Here is a 20,022-nt window from a genome sequence, read left to right on the forward strand (position 1 = left end):
TGGCTAATCTCTCCCTGCCCAAACAAACACACACACTATTCCCACACGCTCTGGTGTGTGCAAGAGGGTGTTCTTTATCGTATGGCTGCTTGTCTTCTCTCTCTCCCCCTCTTAACTCTCAACTCTTTTTGGAGCATTAAGGATTAACAGCTCTAATCTGTTGGAGTCACTTGATTTTTAAATAAACAGCCAATATGTCATGCTTACCTTCAGTTTACAAGTCCGTGGCTGGTTTTCGCCAGCAACAACATGTTAGGTATGCATAAAACAAGCTGTTAGCAGGTTTTTGGTTTTTTTAAATGGCTATGGGAATAATGGCTGCTGTCTCTCAGAAGAAATAGCAGAAGTAGGTCCAGGTAGCCCTAGATGGTTGGATATATAAAGCATATAACTTTGAAACACAAGCATGCTGTTCACTCTAAGTTTTGCTCACAGTTTCTTTTGAACAATAATTCCCCAAATTATTTAAAGCTATTGTTTGACATTTTTGAAAGATGTGTGTTTGCTCTCTTGCTGAGAGTTAAAGGGGCACTGTGTCAGAAATTCAAACTGAAAAATTAAGCTGTTCTTGGGGGAAAATAAGATCCCTAGAACACTGTTTGTTTATATTTGGCGGACCCTGCCACCTTCCTAGTTTCAAAGTAAAACAGTGTGAAAATGTGTCCTCCTTTAAGGTCAGTTTGTTGAGACAAGATAAGATGTTCCTTTATTGATCCCCCTTTGCAAGTTGTTTATTCAGTCATGAAAAAAAGAGAGTTTGCGTTCGTTGTTTAAGCATTAAAAAATCAAAATCTCTTCTCTTCTAACTAAAATTTCTATCACAAACCTACATAGAGCGGCTTTAAATAAGTTATATGATGATGATGATACCACTATCATATCCGTGTAGCTGGTGTCAGCAGCTGGTTGCTGGTTAGCCTATCTTAGCATGAAGTCTGGAAACTGACTGAAAATGACAATTTGCTGTTTAACGTGGTGGTATGTTCATATTTCTTGGCCATCCACAGGTGGCATTTTTATACAAACGATGCCTGGCGGTTTATCAGCGAGACTCCCATGTTTTAAACTGTTACCAATCTTTTCCTGTCAGTCAAGAAAGCGAACAAGCATGTTTCCAAAATGTTTGAGCATGTTCTTGAGGCTAAATCGAAGAAAAAAAAAAAAGCTAACCAGCTACCTTAATTAGCTACTGATTATCTGATTATCTGACAGAAGTTAGCTACTTACGGTGATAACTAGTTTTCAGGCTAAGATATGACAGACTAATTACCAAACTGCATTTCATAGGGGTAACCAAAACTGCACATGGCTACATTTCCTGACACTTCCAGTGCTCTCCCAGGATTATGAGAGAAGGGTGAGTCAGACTTGTCACACTCTGCGGCACTGTTTGAGGTCTAGCTGCGAAACTTGAGAGTGCACGTTGCGGGAGTGTTAAGCGAGGGCGACTAAGAGGCTTTTATTGTGCACTTACACGGATGATAGCACAAAATATATTCATTGAGCACAGGGCAACTTAACTGACAATTACATTTATGAAAAAAATATATATATATCCTCGCAGCCATTCAGAAATATCATTCTGTAAATTCATCATTCATTAGGAGCATTCGGTCTTATACAGAGGTTTTAATTAACAACCTTAAAATCTAATATTTAAAGTGATTAATCTGGCCTCAGCTTCGTGACCTCAAACAGCACTGAGAAACACACCACAGCTGACAGGCTAGAATTACTATTTTTAAGCTAGGATTAAACAGACTATAATATATTTCAGCTTTAGAAGAGGCAGTTCTTTCACACGCGGTGAGACGCTCACATGCCCGCACACACTGACTCTGCCATATTGTCCATTATATCCTGCGAGAGGAGAAGGAGTAATCATCTCTAAAATTGTTGTTTGCGGCATATGTTGCCAAATAATAACCCATCCATTAAACCCGTCTCGCTTGTCCTCTCCGCGCGGTCAACAACCTGCTCAAATGTCATTTATAGTGACAGCAGATTACAGTGGACTGTGGTGGCGGAGCGGCTAATACGTCAACTGAAAACACAATTAAGTCGCCAGCTTAGAGGCGTTTTTCTAAAGCAGGAGTGGCTCGGCGGCGGAGAGAGCGAGATACTGCTCTGATTCTTTGAGAGCTTTTGATGACGAGCTCTTAACCGGTTGCCACCCGGTTTCTTAATTCGTATCTGCATAATGCAAGCCCTGCAAGCTAAAAAATATGTTGCTGGAAATATAGATGACTAATCCTGTAAGGGGCACTCGTCATTTGAAATGTTTCTGTTTTATGTAGTGTTTTGAGGCTCGGGTCGTTCGCCTCAGCTGGAAGTGTGCCGTTTTTAGGCGAGGAAGCGGCTTTACGTCGCCGTTTGCTATTTTAAAAAGTTACTAAACCGGTTGTTGTTTTTTATTCCACGGCTCACCTTTCGCTGACAGTCTCGCCGCTGCCTCTCAAGCAGCCCGCGTAACTTCCTGCGGAGGATTTCATCAAAACTAAGTTCATCTGAGGGATCAGGATGCGAGCCGTAATGAAGATAAATGGATTACTTTAATTTGGAATTAGCACAGAATGGCCTCCTTATGGTCAGTAGGAAATTGTATTACAGCACGCCTACTCACAAATTACAGTCAAAACAAACTCGATTGCAGAAGTTGTCTGTGTGTGTTTGTGTATGAAAGAGTTTGACCTCTGATCTGGCCGACTGACCTGCCTCTTGGTTTGCACACAAAGATTCTTTCGGATTCAAACAAACCAATTTATTTATTTATGTTCTTTTATGGCCCGCTCTTTTCTTGCTGGGTTTTCTGGTGACATTTAAAGATTGAAAATAGCCTGACGAAATAATAAGTAAACTGTTACACCATTTCTTGTAAAATCATTTTTATTTGACCTTTAATTCTCAGAAAACATTGCAGAGTAGTTCACCCTCGAGCATTAACTCATGTAAATCATTTTATTTTCAGTTTTATTTCACTTTTTTTTGCACACTACTGCAACTGTGTTCGTCAGTCTCCTGACACGGTGTGACTCCTGTGGTCGACAATAGAATCACAGTGGCGGATTTTAAAGCCCCTTTCCTTTAAGAGAAAGAAACCTGAATTCTTCTCTCCAGGGCGTCTGAAATTTCTTTAAATATTCGATCTCCACTCCATTTCTCTGTGTGTCCTTCAATCAGTGAGGAGGAGGAGCAACAGTAGATCAGTGTACAGTGCCAGAAACAGGTACTGATAACTTAAAAGGGAGGATACGTGTCATAAATCGGGGGAAATCAGTAGAAGGCAAAGAAAACTATAAACTTGTTAGGCTGGTGAGTATAGGATATGGGATGTGTTCACCAGGCTGCAGCGATGTGGTCGAGCCTTTCTCTCAGTAGACAAACACAGACACGTACTCATGTATGACAGAGGAGCACGCCGAGCTCCTTGCCCTGACTGTAATTAAATCGGATAACGGTGCATTATTCTGTTGACCTCTGCCCTTCTGTTACGCAACATGTCCATAAGGTCAGTCTGATGGAGTGGAGCCGATGTGTCCGCCTCCACTCCGACCCCGTTACCAGGACTGAGATTGAAAAGCCAGTATTTATCGGAACAAGGGTTTCATTTTTTTTTGTCTGAACTCGATATAGAATGAGATACTAATGCAGATTCCTTCCAGCAGTTCTACTAATAAAATGTGTTAATGCCCTCCACACTGTTCGAACAAGTTCAATTAATTACACGAAATTCAAAGATTCCTCTGACAAAAATAATATCTGATCAGCGTCCAAGGCATTCAATATCTGTCCAAGTTTCCCGCTGGGGGTTTGTGTTTGTTATAGTGTTGTTGCTCCTCTCAGTTATTAAACTTCAGCTTTATCAATAGTCGGCCATGTGGCAACTTGTTGGTTCCACCTAGCAGGAATCCTCTCAGGGAGCCCGACCAGTGCTGGCTGTTTTACAGCAATTTGGCAGCAAAAGCTTAATTACATTTCCTGCAAGTGTTGAACACATTTATGGAACAGTAGCCGTAGCTGATGGAGACCTCACAGTGAAAGCATTCAGCCGTATTTCAGATGCATTTTTTGAGGCGTATTGAGCTCTGAGGCACTTTCTTTCCACCAAATTTGCGCAGTGGAGGGAGTGTGAGTTTGCCATGAGCAAAGCTATTTTCAGCCACAGGAGATGAGCATAAAAGATCAATAACACCAGAGAACTACTTGCGTCTGAGTTTTGGAAGTGGTGGAACACAGTGTGTGGCTGAGAATTCATGCATATGAGAAGAAAAGAAAAGAAAAAAAAAACGGTGGTTGGATTGGACCAGATCGGGAAATGTGCAGTTTGTATTCTCGTTTGTTTTCTCATTACTAAGACAAAAATTTGACGAGTCTAGCCAACAGAACAGTGTTCCTTCAAGGCTCAGAACGGGCGAATGAATACAAATCAGCGTGTCGCTACAAAACAACATGCTCTGTATTTGTGTGTCTTCCAGGTGATGAAGCTGCGCAAGTTGGCTCAGCAGATTGCAAACTGTCGCCAGTGTTTGGAGCGCTCCAGCGCCCTCATCACACAAGCCGAGCAGAGCCTGAAGGAGAACGACCACGCTCGCTTCCTCCAGACCGCCCGAAATGTAGCAGAAAGGTGGGTGATGGCATCGCATGGAGACACACACATCGCCATATGCAGCGAAGGAGGAAATAAAAATGTGTTTATACGGAAATAATACTGCCGTTTTAATGCTGCACATAACTGATAGGAGACAGTACATGTGCACACCAAGGACCAGGCCCATAAAAATTAAAAGGTGACTTTAAAAAGGTGCACTATGTTATTGGAGGGGGGGCTGATATTTTTGGCTTAACACAAAACAAAAACTCTTATCTGTCTTTCGTGCTTGTATAAACAGTCGCATTAAACTTCATGCAATAATATAAGCGTGTTTAGATAAATCCTAAAATCCCTGCTCTGCAGTAAGTTTCCTTTTATTTTTTTATTTTTTATTTTTTGGCTACAAAGTTCCATCTTAGAGTGACTCTGCTGGTGAAATTAGCATTATATCAAACCTCTGCAGCTCCTGCGATCAATTTCAGGCCTCTGTTGAAAACCATCTATCATTGGAAGCACCAGCTATGCAGTTTCTCTTTTCACCTGCCTGCTCCTGTAATATCTCCGAGCCCCCTCCTCCCACCTTTTTTCTCTTGTACACAAAGGTCAGCGCGAAATATGCACCTCGGGGTAGCACCTTTTAAGCTGCCGTTTTCCAGCGCTTGGCCCGGCTGCTTTATTGAGCGACTGTTTCCCTTTGCCGAGGAACAAAAGTCTAGTGCCGGGTCTGTGCTCAGCTCTGTAACCCTGCCAGCGCTGTGGTAGTTTAGCCTGGCTCCTGCCACTGACAGCTCACTGATGCTCCAAGCAGAAGTGGGCACAAGTTTCCACCGAAGTGTTCAGACTGTGGAGTCAGTGTGTCTGTTTGTGTCAGCGTCAGTGACGGGGCAGGTTGCAGACACTATTAGAGGCTATATTGTGTTATATTTTTATGTTAGATTCTGTTGCTTTATATTTTCTTTCTCTCTCTCTCTGTTTTCTTTTTCATTCACACAAACTGCGACTGTCTACCACCTCTCCTCACATTCTGTTGACCTCTTCTTCACCTGTCGTCGTCTCCTGCCTTCACCTTGCGTGACGTCTCGGCCCTCCTCTGCTCCCTCACCTTTTTTGCCGTTCCCCTGACATTTCCTTTTCTTCTCGCTCCTCCACGTCCCGACTGCTTGCTCCAAAAGGGTTGCCATGGCGACGGCCTCTTCCCAGGTACTCATCCCTGACGTCAATCTCAATGAGGCGTTCGACAACTTTGCCCTGGACTTTTCCCGAGAGAAGAAGATCCTGGAAGGACTAGATTACCTAACAGGTAAGAGTGTAGATTTGTCATTCCTTCTCCTTTGCACCAATGTTTTTTACTTTATAATAACCTCGATTTATAACTTTTGTCTGCGATGGATCATGTTTTTTTTTTTTCCTCCACACGTAGCTCCAAACCCGCCATCCATAAGAGACGAGCTGTGCACCGCCTCCCATGACACCATCACTGTCCACTGGACGTCAGAGGACGAGTTCAGTGTCACCTCCTACGAGCTGCAGTACACCATCTACACTGGCCAGACGAATTTCATCAGTGAGTCACACACACACACACATTCATATACACAGGTATGGTAATACAAAAATAAATGGGATCAGTGCTGAAGCTCACTAATGTTACTTGTGCCTTGAAGGAAGTTCATGTTTCCACAGTTGGCAACAGCCAGAGGCAATCCAGGCTTATTTAAAATGAGCTTTAGCCGAGAAGTAGCATATTATACTTACTTTATACTACTATACTTTGCTGACCTGCGTTTAAATGCCCTCAGATTTGAATTTGGCAAATAAGATGGGATGTATTTGATGTGTTTTAATGGAGCACAAAGGAAGGAATTCCTCACATGATGTGTCTAATCAAACTGGCTATTTAGAGCTTTCAGAAAGAATCCCAGCTGAGTAACACAGATGTTATTAAGATTCAAACGGCACTCTTCAAGGCCGCTAATGTGAGAGCTCATGCCGTTGTCAAGAGAGGAAAACTACCTGCATGGTAACTTCAAAGATGAGAGATCAATGGACCTCTCTGGTGTCATTTTAATCACCTTGAGTGTTTATTTCAAACGTTGTCATATTTAAAGAGCTTTTTAAGAGAGACCTCAGACCGTAAGCAATAAAACTCCCTCTTTCTCCATTAAAGGATACTCAGGGATTTTGCTGCTATAGTTTGACGTGGTTAGACACAAAACATCCTCGTATCGAAATGACTGAATGGGTTGAAACATTGATATTGTCATTCCCAAAACAACACGACCACTGCAGCATACAAGTGACAGGCATACCAGACCTTATGGTAGCACTTTGGTTCGGTTTAGGCAACAAAACTAACTGGTTAAAAGCGTACATAGGTTATGCAAACAACTTTCCTTAGGTCATGTATGTGATGTAACTTAACTACTTTTTGTTAGTTTATAATTCTCACTGTTGAGTTCTGGGTTTACAGTTGGAACAGTGGACTCCTGAGTAAAACGTCTGTGCTAGTTTAACCGGGTCATCCATCCCTGACCTCCACCCAATACACACTTTTCCCTCTTCATGCCACTTCTTCTCGCTTCTTCTTTTGCAGCCGTAATAAGAACTACAGCCAGGGAAAGGTCACCGCCTAACAAGAAACATAAATATGGGTCGTAATAAGCTGCGTACGTAGTCGTCCTATTATACGGGCTGTCTGGTATGATCACTAGCTCGCGGTGGCTGCTGTCAGCTGACTTCAGTAAGGTATTGTTGCATAAACAACATTGCTGAGTCAGGTTTCGTACTTAATGACTCTTCCTTACCGCTGTTGCTTAACGCTGAAGCATTGACCAGCGTCCTGTATTTGTGATGTGTGGGCACAACCAGCTTCTTTTGACTCACAGATGCACACGGATACCATTTATAAACACGAGCACGATGGCAAGCTGTAGAGGGCAGTTTTATTAGTAGCATTTACCATAATAAGAATTCCCCGGCCACTGTAAAGATACATATCTGCACAAACACGCACTCATGCACCAGCCCAAAAGAAATAACAAAGGAACACACTGCAAGCACTGACCTCTCTGCAGTAACAAAGAGGAAATAAACTGGAGCACCGCAACACTTTTAGTATTGCTAAGTCTTATTTTCATATGTTCAATATTTAATCGCACCGTGTTGCATAACCTAGATTTTTTTTTTTTTTGTCCAGCTTTAGTTTTTTGTTGTCCTCCCTGCTTGTATTTTTAGAGAAAGAGAGCTGAGTTATCAGGACTACTTGTTATAAAAATAGGACAGTACAGTACATATCATGAGGGAGTGCGTTGAGAAGATTCACTATTTAGTGTGAAAGATGCAGGAACAAGAAGAGGAGAATACAAAATCACAGGCTGGCCTCTTTACAAATCTCCCATAGAGACCAAGACTATATCATTTTTGGTAAAAGTTATTATTTTTTTATCCAGTGCAAAATTTATGAGCATCTGATTCGCTCTTTCAGCCAGATTGGATCAGATATCACCGTCATTTGGCCGTCAGTGCTGCTTTTAATGTTTTGGCTCGTAACTCCAGAACAGGAGGCTTCAGGATTTATCCTGAAGTCGTTGCTTAAAGTCAAACCCACCACCCGCCGGAGGGTTTTGCCATTGCAGTGTATCTAGTTTTGCACACTTGAATGAGCCGCATTTGTTTTCCCGTAATCGTAACCACATTTAGAGGACACTCGCACATTCTAAAGGGAAATATTCTGCATAATATTTGAGATTGTGGGTCAGATTTTCTATGAGGCCTCGTCTAAAATGCATCACAAGGCCTTGTGAACATATTTGATGCTCTTTAATGCAGCTATAATGCTGTTTAATCATAATTAAAAGCCCTAATGAATATTCAGTGTGACACAGACGCCTTAAAGCATTAATAACATCAGTACATTGGATTATACTAAAGGAGTAATATGCTTATTGTACAGTATGTTATAGAAAAAGACATACGTTTGACGTTTTCAGGTTTTGTGTGCTGCTCTTTCATCGACCTAACTGTTATTTTCGCTTCACTTCAAGCAATCGACGACCACTCGCAGCGACTCACAACCAGCTTGTGACGCATCACATCAGACTATAACACCTTACTTACTTGAAAACACCCAATGGCCTCTTCGTGTGACTTATAATCACATAACAATACTTATTGTCGCTCTATGATTATAATGTATTACAGCTATGAGGATGTTCAAACACTGTGGTTCTTGCTCAAACTGTGAGCGACCAGAGAACATGAAGTTTTGCAACTTGCCCTTTACAGTGTATTATGATTATTGTTGTGTTCATGAGTGCATATAACTTCAAACAACATCTATACAGAGTGCTTACAACTGTATACAATTAAGTCTGTTCACATGTTAGAATGCAGTATATAGATATAGACTGAATTGAAAGACCTCATTCAACAGTTGCACGTGTGAAGTTACGTAACTGTACATTTCAGTGGCCTCAGTAGTCACAGGTGGTATTCGCGCAATGTTCCGTCTCATTCAGCGTCCCGACGTACCTGGACAGTGTTTACACATCCGCCAAACATCTGGCCGCCATGAGCTAATCAGCATGGCGGCTGATTGTCTGTGACTATATAAATGAAGGGAACGAGGGAGCACTGTGGAGGAGGAGGAGGAGGAGGAGGAGGAGGAGAGAACAGGTGGACATCAGAGTGGATAATGTTTACATAGAGGTAAAGAAATCACCACTTGCCGACGATATGAGGAGGATGTGATTAATGTACATGATCGTGCACACACAGGCGCGTGCACATACGCACACACACGCACACACACCTGTGCCTCTTCGCCGCTTTCCCTCCTCGCTTTGATCCTTTCATCATCTCATCTCCACTCGTCTGTGTAGCCTGACATTTCTCCATCTTCGAGTGCCCCGGCCATTTGAAACATCGGGATGCATTTCAGCTGTGATAAACTGAGTGACTCACATATTCAGCGGTGTGCCGCCACCGAGTCCTCCGAGATTCACAGGAGAAACCGAGAAAGAGAGAAACCCATTTAGCCTGCCGCGCCACTTGAGTTTTTTTTTTTTTTTTTTTTTTCTTTTTTACTGTAGCATTTTTCTCTAACTTTCCAAGTGGCTAAACGCTCCCACTTGAGCGTCATCCCATCGCTCTCTCTCTCTCTCTCTCTCTGTCTGTCTCTCTCCATCTCTCTCTTTCGCTCTCGCCTGGCCTCATCCTCAGCCGCGGCCTTCCCTTGAGGAGGCGAGGAGGGCTTGTGCGGTCCCGTCTCTGCAGGATCCATCCGAGCACGGCGGCAGAAAATAGAATCAGTGAGTGAAACCAAAGGCCGTGGAGACATGCAGGCAGCGTCGAGACGCTGGAAGTGAATGATGTTTGCACTGTAAGGCGTGTAGCTGCTACCTGTGGCCCTCGGCAAGTTACAAGTGTCTGGCATCGGTGACTCATTTGTTTATCCACCGACTGACACTCCTGCATCCACTCCTCTGTAAATATGTTTGTCTTTGTAATCGCATGTAATTGGTGGCCAACCCTCCGTCCTCTTCGTTAAACTCACGCTCAGACGCACACTTTCATCGTCGGTTTTTGTTTAATGTGATGTCGCCTCCTGCGATGAAGAGCAAGAAATACAGATCAACAGCAATTGTCTGGGATCAACAGAACAAGGGAGAAATTAAAGCAGGAGTCTAACTGCTGATGAATTGATGTAGAAATAAAACGGCGTAGGATTTTCCATTCGAGCCCTCAGCGTTTGATTCACTCTCTCTTGAGGTCGTTCCATTAACGCTGATGTAAACGCTATCTTTACATACTGTACATCCTAGTTAATTAAGTGCTTAACCCTGATCGTTTCATCAATAAAACAACACCAGGATATAACCACGGCCGTGAAGCAGACGTCACTTTTAGCTCATATGGATTCAGTGTAAGGGTTCCTCTCGGCGTACACTTTTCCTTTTGTGTTTTAAAGTTTTATTCACTTTAAATTAAGTCTAATTAGCCGACTACTTATCAGCGATGTAATGGTGGCAACATATTGAAAAGCACCATTAACTTTAGTTTGAACGCTGTTGGAACTATTTGGCATAATGTAAGTATACAGTGCAACAACTTATATAACATTGGTCTAGTTGTTGTTCGACATATTATTGCAGAATTCTTACTTTTAACAGAATTGTTTGTACGTCCATTTCTCAGTCAGAAAAAGCCAAGAGAGCAAACGTTACGCTCTGACACGTCCCCCGGCTGGACAGTTGGTGTCCGTGTTGTCTGGCGGTGCGTGTCCATGTGTTTTGGAGGGGTGGCTCTCATTGGAGTGGATTTTATTTGGTCTTACCAACCCCAGCTTCAAGAGGATATGTTGCGCCTGTCAAAATGTAACTGTATCAACATCGGCTCCGACCGTTGAAAATCCTCCCACCCTCCATCCACGGCACCGCTCTCGGCTCCAGGACCGTTGTGTTTCTTTTCAGCCGCTCCTCGTGGCCTGCGGCTGCCGCCGGGATGACTTTTACCATGTGAGATCCAGCAAGGTTTGGAAGCCAAATAGCCTCACTAGTTCCATACGCATCAGTTTTCCTGCATCGCTCAGCTCAAGCAAATCTACTGTAACGGTCCGCACTAATAAAAGTACATACCCCTGCTCCCACCCCCTCACGACTTCAACCACTTTTTGCCAATTTGTACATTTTCGTAGGAGGCCTGCATTTTAACCACGCTGGCCTCTACCTGCTGACTGCAGCTGACAGCTTCATCTGTCTTTCATGTGTATTCATGAGAACAGGCCCGTGGTGAAGTATCAATATGATTATCACAGGTGAGAAGCAGTGTCGCAGTGGGCGTGAGGACGGCCCGGAGTTGTGGTTAAAAAAAGAAAAAAAAAACCCTCCCTTTCTCTGCATCTCGCCGGGGCATCTTTCAGAGGACCAGCAGGTTCAGGCTTTTTCGATCAGCGCGACGTAAAATGTTAATGAGGATTTTGGTTATCGCAGGAAGCTAGTCCAGCAACAGTACGCTTAGTAAAGTTATGTAGAGGCACAGAGAGAGAGAGAGAGAGAGAGAGAGAGAGAGGGAGGGAGGGAGAGAGCCAGGTGAGCGTGATGTGTTTTTATTGATGTGCAGCTGCTCACACACACACACTCACACTCACACTCACAGTCTGTCTCTCCAGAGTACATGAACTTATAAACTCATGCACGTGCACACACACACACACACACACACACACACACACAGAGTCAACATTAACTCTGTGTTGCATCATCAAAGACAGACCCTCTTCCATTTCCAGGATACTTTGTTTTTGCCTTTCCCTTCTCATCTGTCTGCATCTGAGTGAGACAGAAACAGACACACACTCACACACACACACACACACTGTACACACACACACACACACACTTGTCTGGATGCAAGACGCAGGTCGATCTATTCCCTCTCCGTTTCCTTTTTCCGTTTCTCCTCTCACAATGACACGTTCAGTTACTGCTCTGCACTTTGAAGTCATAGTTTCTCCAAAAGCAGCTTGGCGAGTGTCGGAGAGATCCCCCCCGCCCCCTTTTTTTCCCCACTTCTGGCAAAAAAGTAGCGATAGCGTATTGCTGTGTACTGACCTAATTTGATTTAGCGAAAAGGGAGAGGTGCTATGGAGATCAAAAGCTTTAAAAATGGAAAGCAGCGTGAAGTCCTTCTCCCTCGTCTTTCCCCCTGTATCTCTTTTCTGAAAGCCCGCGTAACTCTGCGGCCTCCCTAATTTCTGGCAGGACGCGGTTGAAAGGACAGGTAGGAGGCATAATTTCCAGGACGACAAGGGACAGCCGTCTCAGCGGAGCTCGCTTTCTTTTTTTTTTTTTGCGAGGGATAACAGCAGCAGGATTCCATTGTTGACAGCGCACGCATATTTGTAAGACCAGGCTGAGATAAAATGCAGATGAATCCGTCGGCCATGCACACTCGAGGTGTGGAGAAGAACCCCCACACACACGCACAATCTCACACACACACACACACACACACACTCACTCCTGTCTCATTCATCTTAACGGATGATGAAAGCTGTTTTTCTTTCTCTGAGAAAAAAGCTTGTGGAAGTAAGCCGGCAGGTATGTAAAGACGCGGCCCTCACTCCAACTTTAAGAGTCTCCTCCCCTCATTCATTGTTAAAGCCGCCTCGCTTTTTTAAAGGCCTTATTTGCGTCCTGTGAAGTATTTATATTTACAAGCAGACTCCCGGCCATTACTTATGCATGCTGTTGCCATCTCGTTCAATAATTCACAGCGCATCCTCACCAGAAGGGACGAGGCAGGCATGGCCCTGAGAGCTCGCTCCCTTTCAGGATTTTTTGTTTGCAGGGAGGGAGAGGGGTGGGAGACGAGACAATGAAAAGTATTGTTATTCCACTTTTGACTCTACAAACATTAACCTCAGCTATAGCGCCGCGGAGCAAGATGCTTTGTTTGCCTTGCCGAGGCTTTATTTGAATGTGTTCAGAATTTTGTTTAGGGCGGCGTGAAAAGAAACGTTATCCCTAGGAGTCGGTGACTCTTTGCTCTCTTTTCTGTCCTGTCTCCTGTTGGCGCAGCATCGGGGCGTTAACACATACTGTTAGTGAAGGTCAAGGTTAAACTAGAAGCTGAAATATCAGTGTTGTTACAGCTCATTTTCACTCAGAACATCACATACGGTAGCCTGATCAGTCGGCCAGAGCTTCATTCTATGGCGCTGTACGTGCCCCACCAGTAGGGCTGCACAGTATTAGGGGAAAAAAAGTGTGCATTATTTTGTTTTCTGCGACATAAACAAACACAGGATTTTTTTTTTTTCATCTGATAACTCAATAGAGGCTATGCAATTGAAGTCAGAGTAGGCGGAAGTCACCATGATTACAAGCACCAAGCACTGATTTTTATCAAGTGCTGCATTCTTAATGTTGTGCTAGAATTCCACAAAATTAGAAAATAAAAAATTATTGCCTGTCACACAAGCACACATTGTGTTGTTAATGCTGAAATAATACATAGTTCTGCAAGGGAGAGAAAGAAGGCACATTCCCAATCCCCTCGCCCCAACACTGAGTCCTGCCCTGCACGCTCACTTCAGGGGGATTGTGTCCCGATTCTTGTCGGGATGGAGGGTTAAGGGTGAAGTGTTCAGGTTACACGGCCCTCCAAACTGAGATTTCAGTAGCTAACAAGCTAGCTCACATGAAAGTCCAGCATTTTGATGTAAGCCATAATCTGAACCTATAACCACACTGTGACTGTTCCACAACACGAACTGTCCAAAACCTCATCACATGTGAATTGTTTGCCAGCAAGCTTTATTTTGAAAGTCTACCGTATTTATTATTGCTTCCCCTGGGAGCCCTGCTCGTGTCAAAACTGATGCTAGAAGACTTAACAGAGGGTCACAGCTGGAAGCTTCGGGCCACTGAGTCTGGAGTGAGAACGTGTTGCATATTTACCGTGGCTACGTGCTAAGAAATGTGTATCTGTCCCCGAGACCTGTCCACTGTAACAGTGCCAATAAAGTGTGTGCAGAACCCAGCCAGCGCTCTGGAAGTGGCAGATTTCACACCAGGTTTGTTTTTTTTCTCACAGAAATAAACCAGAAGCGTGAGGGCAGTATGTGCAGAAGTTACAGTAGCAACATTGTCCAAGTTTTGCAAAAAAAAAAGAAAAGCTGATTCACATGAACACCTTGGCAAATTACAGAAATAGCACCAAAGTCAACTTTTCGGTGTCTCCCCCCCCCCCCCCGTTATTTCATTCGAGACAAGAGGCGTAAAGAGCACCCCGTCGTAGCTGCTCCACTCCTCAGCCCCGAGCTGTGATTTCCTTTTTTCTTCTTCACAGTCGGCTGCAGCTGAGAGACCGAACAGACTGTGTTCAGAAGCAGGTGACTGCAGAGCTAACCCAGCCATCACTAAACCTCTACCGCGAGGAGCCGCGTCGAATCAAAGCGCCCTCCACCGGGGGTCATGTTGGCCGTGCCCGCGTTTCCATACATCTGAACATTAAAGGCTATCACACTCTCTCGCCCTGAGGCGCTCGCTACACATACTCACTTGTCAGCTTGTGTAAGCACCTTGTCCTTAATGGGTTATAGATTTACTCTTACAAACACACACCGCCTGAGGGGCAACATGCCACGATAAACCTGATGGGTAGTAATGGGATGGATCGGTATGTGCACATAAATGTTGTACAACAGCGAGGAGGACCGGATGATCCCTGAGCTCCCGACTGCGTGATGACTCACAGGAGGGTTGGAGAAAAAAATAACACAACTGGTCAGATTTTCAAGGGGAGAATTGGTTTTTTTTTTCTGGTTTTGTTTTTCTGCTTTCTTGAAGATTCTCAGCAGGTCTCGCTCCAGCACTGCTTCCCCTGAAAACATTGGCAGAACTTGGTTTCTCATGCTGTGTTTGTGTGTGTGTGTCTTTGTGTGTGTGTGTGTCTGTGGATCTGCCAGGTTTGTACAACTCGGCAGACAGCTGGATGATCGTACCGAACATCAAGCAGAACCACTACACGGTGCACGGCTTGCAGAGTGGCACCCGTTATATCTTCTTTGTCAAGGCTATCAACCAGGCAGGAAGCCGCAACAGCGAGCCGGCCCGCCTCAAAACCAACAGTAAGTGAAAGGCTCATTTGACACTTGTGCCGGCTTTTCCTATGAATATTTACAAGCCTTGTTAATTTTGTTTTTGATATTTGATGCAATTTATTACGATCTTCCCTCTGCATCATCTCCGCAACATAAGTTACAAGCTGTCATTGTTCAAAGCTACTCCCAGCGGGTCGTCGTCTTTGATTTATAAATGAGCGAGGCATAAGTAGCAGACTTGGAACTCGTTTGGATCAGATTTTGATCAGGAAAACACGTATTTATGCGCCGCTTTTAGTTTCGAGCACTGATTCCCCGGTTGAGTTTCTGTCTGGAGGCATAAAGGTGTAGATGACAAAGGAGGAAACCGACACGAGCGCCTGAAGTGCTCGAGAGGTTTCTGTCACAAACGCTCAAAAACGTTTCATGACAATGTTCCACGAGTGCTCCCCAAAATGATTTCAGTCTTTAGCTAAAGAAGTACAGCGTTTACAAATGTATTTTATTGGACTGTAGTCACGCTTCACAGAAGGTGCAGTGTGATGTTTTGAATCAGGACCGGAATGAAACAGGCAATCTAGATATAAACATATTATGGTCAAAAAACTCTTAATTGGCATCCTGTTTCTACGTCTATTCTATTTAATGCAATGTGATATCGCCGCTGCATCTCAGAGGTGAACTTGTACTTTATTCTCAGCTACATTTGTCTGACATCAGCTGCAAGTTAATGCAAAGTCCTCAAGCTTAAAACTGGCTGAGTTCATGAAAAAGTTAACTTTTTAGAGTTATGCGGCTCTCACATAAACAAATATTGATCTTATAGAATATGATGCAGATTGCTGCAGATTCAGCAGAAGTATATAAAGTTGTTCAAATTACGGCAGTGAAGTGTAACATGCAAACCTGCGGCGCACCAGATTTTTGAAATTGAAGAAATATGCATGGAATAAAACAGGATTCAGTGGGCCACCTTTCAAAACCTGGTGCCTACGTTACCCACAATGCAACTAAGCAGCTGAGTGACATCCCTGGAGGCAGTTTGTCAGATGACATGCAGCTTCCTCTGGAGCCACAAAGGGCTCCATATTGCTTTTTTCACATATGCAGTAGAATTCCCGGACACCTGTACACTCACTTTAATGTGTAAAATCGGTGGAGTTACCCTTTAAGTGAGGGATCTGAATAACTCCTTCAGTCAGATCGTTTCAGGTATCGGGCAGAGCACGCTCTTTAAACAATCTCTCTTTCGTAACATTTGCATACGGTGTACACTGAGCTTTGTTATAACCCGCTGACTTCATCCCCTCAGAGCCCGCAGGAGGCCCGGCTGGCTTATGAGAAAGTGTCTGTGCCAGAAAGTTTGGTCGTAATCACGATTCACGAGCACTCAGCACATATGAGATGTTCCCGCTCCCTTCATTCTCCTCCGTGCTGCACATTTGTCGGCTTGTATTGACTTCGCTCTCAGACTCGCTCGCACCGCGGCAGATGTTACACAGATTAAACCTCTCCGGCTCTCCGAACACGACTGTGTGGCTTGACTTTTAGAGAACTCTAGGCTGTTTGCCCCCGGACTGAAAGTTTTTTTGCGGTATGTAGCAAAGAGTACAAGTGGAGAATATCAATAAGTAGCATTACATTCCCCATTTATCACGTACTTCTCTTTTTCTGGTCGTGCTGTTCATTATGCCTCTCTCTCTCTCTCCGTCTCAGTTTCTTGTTCAGCTTCGAGTTTCTTGACTCGTTGACCTCTGCTGTTCGCTGGCAGTCGCACTCTTCTTGTCCCTGGCACTGGAATACAGTTGTTGTTTCTTTAATTAGGCGAGAGCAGTTTCTTTCCACCGTGTAAAGATTTTTATTCAATCGACACCTTCCCTTCCCCAGCCTCTGTCTGTTTATCTCTCTCGTCCTCTCCGTGAACTCTGCTTTTGTTTCGCTCGCCTCTCCTTTCCCAACCGCAGCTCTCAGTAAATAAGAAAGAAAGAAAGCGAGTAAACAAAGTAAAGGTGAACAAAAATGAGAGTAAATTAAACAGTGACACTGGTCGCGGCATGTGAAGAAGCAGATCACAGCTCATGTGAATACCGAGGCACGTAAACATTCCTCAACAGGATCTGACAAGGCACATAAAGGTGTAAGAACCTCGCTGATGGAGCTCATTTAGGATGTGGCTCGAGGGCTCTCGATAAAACTTTGAAACCAGCCTTTAATTGCGGCGCAGTTAATGCGCCAGCTCCCATCTTAGCTGCCATCAGGATCCTGGCTGCAGCATTTAGGATCAACTGTAATCTGGATACACACCGCCGGACGAAATAGGTGTGTGTTGGTTACAAACTGCGGCAGTCAGCGGATGGTGCCTCGCTCTCTCCGTCGCTGACACGAACACACAACCCTCTCCCTCGCACGTCACTCTTGATCTCCAGGGCTCATTGTTTAGCCGTCCGGTTCTCGTTGTTTTCAGCAATTTTCAAGGGGAAAAAAAGCCCCTATTAAAAGCTGCTGTGTACCAGCTCCTCAGCACCAAACGGTAGACGCGCGCAGTTAGAGAGTAGCTGGACAAACACCGCCGAGTTATTAAGCAGCTAAAGAGCCGGATATTTCCCCCAGGTGTTGGTGGAGACTATGGCTGCCCTGAATACCAGTTGTGGGGCTTTGAAGCTTCAGCGAGAGTTACGCCATGCATATTCAAAGCCTGGACGGGGGAGGGGGAGAGGGGGGGGGGACTATCATGCTTGCCACAAACTTCGAGTCATTATTTACTTATACGCTCGGCTATTATTGTAATTATGAGTGTGACCGGAGACGAAAGCGGGAGCGCGGGCCGCCGTCTAGACGAGCGAGCGCTGAGCAGTGGCGAGTGCGCGGGGAGGGTGGCGCTCGCTCCTGTCGCCGCCTCGTGCTCGTGGGACTGCGTTAGTGCTCGCTCACAGGGATTGTTCTTCACAGTCCTAGAATGTGCACATGCCTGGTTTTTAAGTGCACAGTGTCTCGGCCTTCATCAGTCTTTTGCCTCTTTTTCAGTGCAGCTCGGATTAAATAGATGCACAATAGATTACACCGGACAGACCGTATCCTGTATTCAGTAAATAAAAGAGATGAGTTAGCTGCCACGCAGTTTTCACATCTTCATCATGTTATAAGAAAAGTACAGCCGCGTAACAGTTTCATTTATATCCATTCAGTATTTCATTTTAATATGTCTTTACGTTTTTCAATTTTAGATATCTATCAAGTTCTTTATGTATCTACATCAGTTGCTGCTCTTCTCCTCTCTGTCTGGGCCCCCTAGTGGCAGGGAGGCCCTCAGCATGTGAATTTGGATATCATATGCAACGGTAGAAGCTTCGAAGCTTTCAAACAGAACTCAAAGAGCAAAATATCCGACTTACGTTCATCAGGTGGAAACGAACAGGTCTCCAAATGAATGGTAATGTATCCTCATAACTGCTTGTTGGCCAAACAAGTTCCCTGTATTCACCTTCTGTTGCCCAGAGGGGGCAAAAAAAAAAGAAACAGTCTGTGTGTGCAGCCTGCCACAGCTGCTGATGTACTTATTCTTTATTGGACCAAATGTGATTAGACGCCGGTGGCTGGTGTTAAGGAGTTGATAGAACAGTTAAAGAGTCATTTGGTAAAGTGTGGATCTACAGAGCCGCCTGCACTCTCTGGATGTGATGTTGCTCTTCTAGTGTGTGTGTGTGTGTGTGTGTGTGTGTGTGTGTGTGTGTTAGTCCCAGTGTGTGTTTCTGTTAGATTTTGACATTTGACATTTTTTTTTTACAGTTGTCCTTAAAAGCGCCATTACTGGTGGAAAATGTTCTCTCCTTGAATAACTTGAAGCAGAATGTTCCACGCTAATAGGACGCCGAGGCATACTTCGGGAGTCCGTCCACTTTTTTATGTTCATATTACCAATTAAAAATATTTTATAGTTAATGGTGTGAAGGGGGCCTCTGAAGAGAGCTCTACCTCCTCTCCACCCCCATATTTGATACTGCCATCTGGCACTTTGAAGTGAACTCTTTATCCATCAAATATCGCCGGGCGCTCTTATCTGAATCTCTGCCACCCCAAAAAAATCTTCCAGACGCGCCGCCTGTGAGACGCGGAGCGTGTCGGTGCGCTCTCTCTCTTTTCTTAAGGCGTTAGAGTGGATTACTGCCTCGGCGTGATGTGGGCGCGCCGTGCAGCCGGGGAGCGTCTGGAGGTGAAGTGCAGGGTATCTGCAGCTGGCAGTCAGTTTCGCTGTCACTGACGCTCGTGACTCTTTCTGGGCACAATATAAATAACACTTAGCGGCCCTTCAATTTATAATGTCCTCCCCTGACACAGATAAGCGGGACGAGCGTTTATAGGCGTCATCTGTCATCGTCTGTCCCACTCCTCCGTCCCTCGCTCCGGCTCTGTCTCTCACCGTAGTTCAGCTCACTGACACTTTACTGCCTTTTCTCGACTTTTTCATGGCTCAAGAAATTCGTTGCAGTGGCGTATCGGAAACATATTAAAGTGAATAATGCATGAGTTAATGAACGTAAATCCATACAAACAGTTGTGTTCACGTTATCAAAGTCTTTGTAGAGAGTGGAATGACTTGACCTGGATTTGCGTAGTTTTGCAGTGTTATAAAATTGTGACTATATTATTCCATCTTGTTTTGAACTATTGAATCTAACCAACGCTGCAGCAACCGGCTAAACTAATGTTTCTTTATCGTCAAACTTGTCAGACCTAGCAACAGTAACTAAGGGCTGCTGGCCTTCTTAAGTTTACATCTAGTCTGTAAGTGTATAAATATATTATCAGAAGCTCCGTATCTATTTAA

At 44.4% G+C, this 20,022-nt stretch overlaps 1 protein-coding gene across 4 annotated transcripts in view; it reads left to right on the plus strand.

The window, feature by feature from the left end:
- The window catches only part of mid2 (midline 2), a 165,681-nt gene that overhangs the window by 129,205 nt on the left and 16,454 nt on the right, over nt 1-20,022 (plus strand). For all 4 annotated transcript variants that reach the window (XM_037076635.1, XM_037076636.1, XM_037076633.1 and 1 more), the window contains 4 exons: nt 4,476-4,624; nt 5,764-5,891; nt 6,012-6,155; nt 15,063-15,224. In XM_037076635.1, the coding sequence (XP_036932530.1) occupies nt 4,476-4,624; nt 5,764-5,891; nt 6,012-6,155; nt 15,063-15,224 (583 nt within the window). The remainder of the gene's footprint in view (nt 1-4,475; nt 4,625-5,763; nt 5,892-6,011; nt 6,156-15,062; nt 15,225-20,022) is intronic.

Source organism: Acanthopagrus latus, chromosome 18, assembly GCF_904848185.1.
Source record: "Acanthopagrus latus isolate v.2019 chromosome 18, fAcaLat1.1, whole genome shotgun sequence".
In the NCBI taxonomy this organism is placed as follows: Eukaryota; Metazoa; Chordata; class Actinopteri; order Spariformes; family Sparidae; genus Acanthopagrus; species Acanthopagrus latus.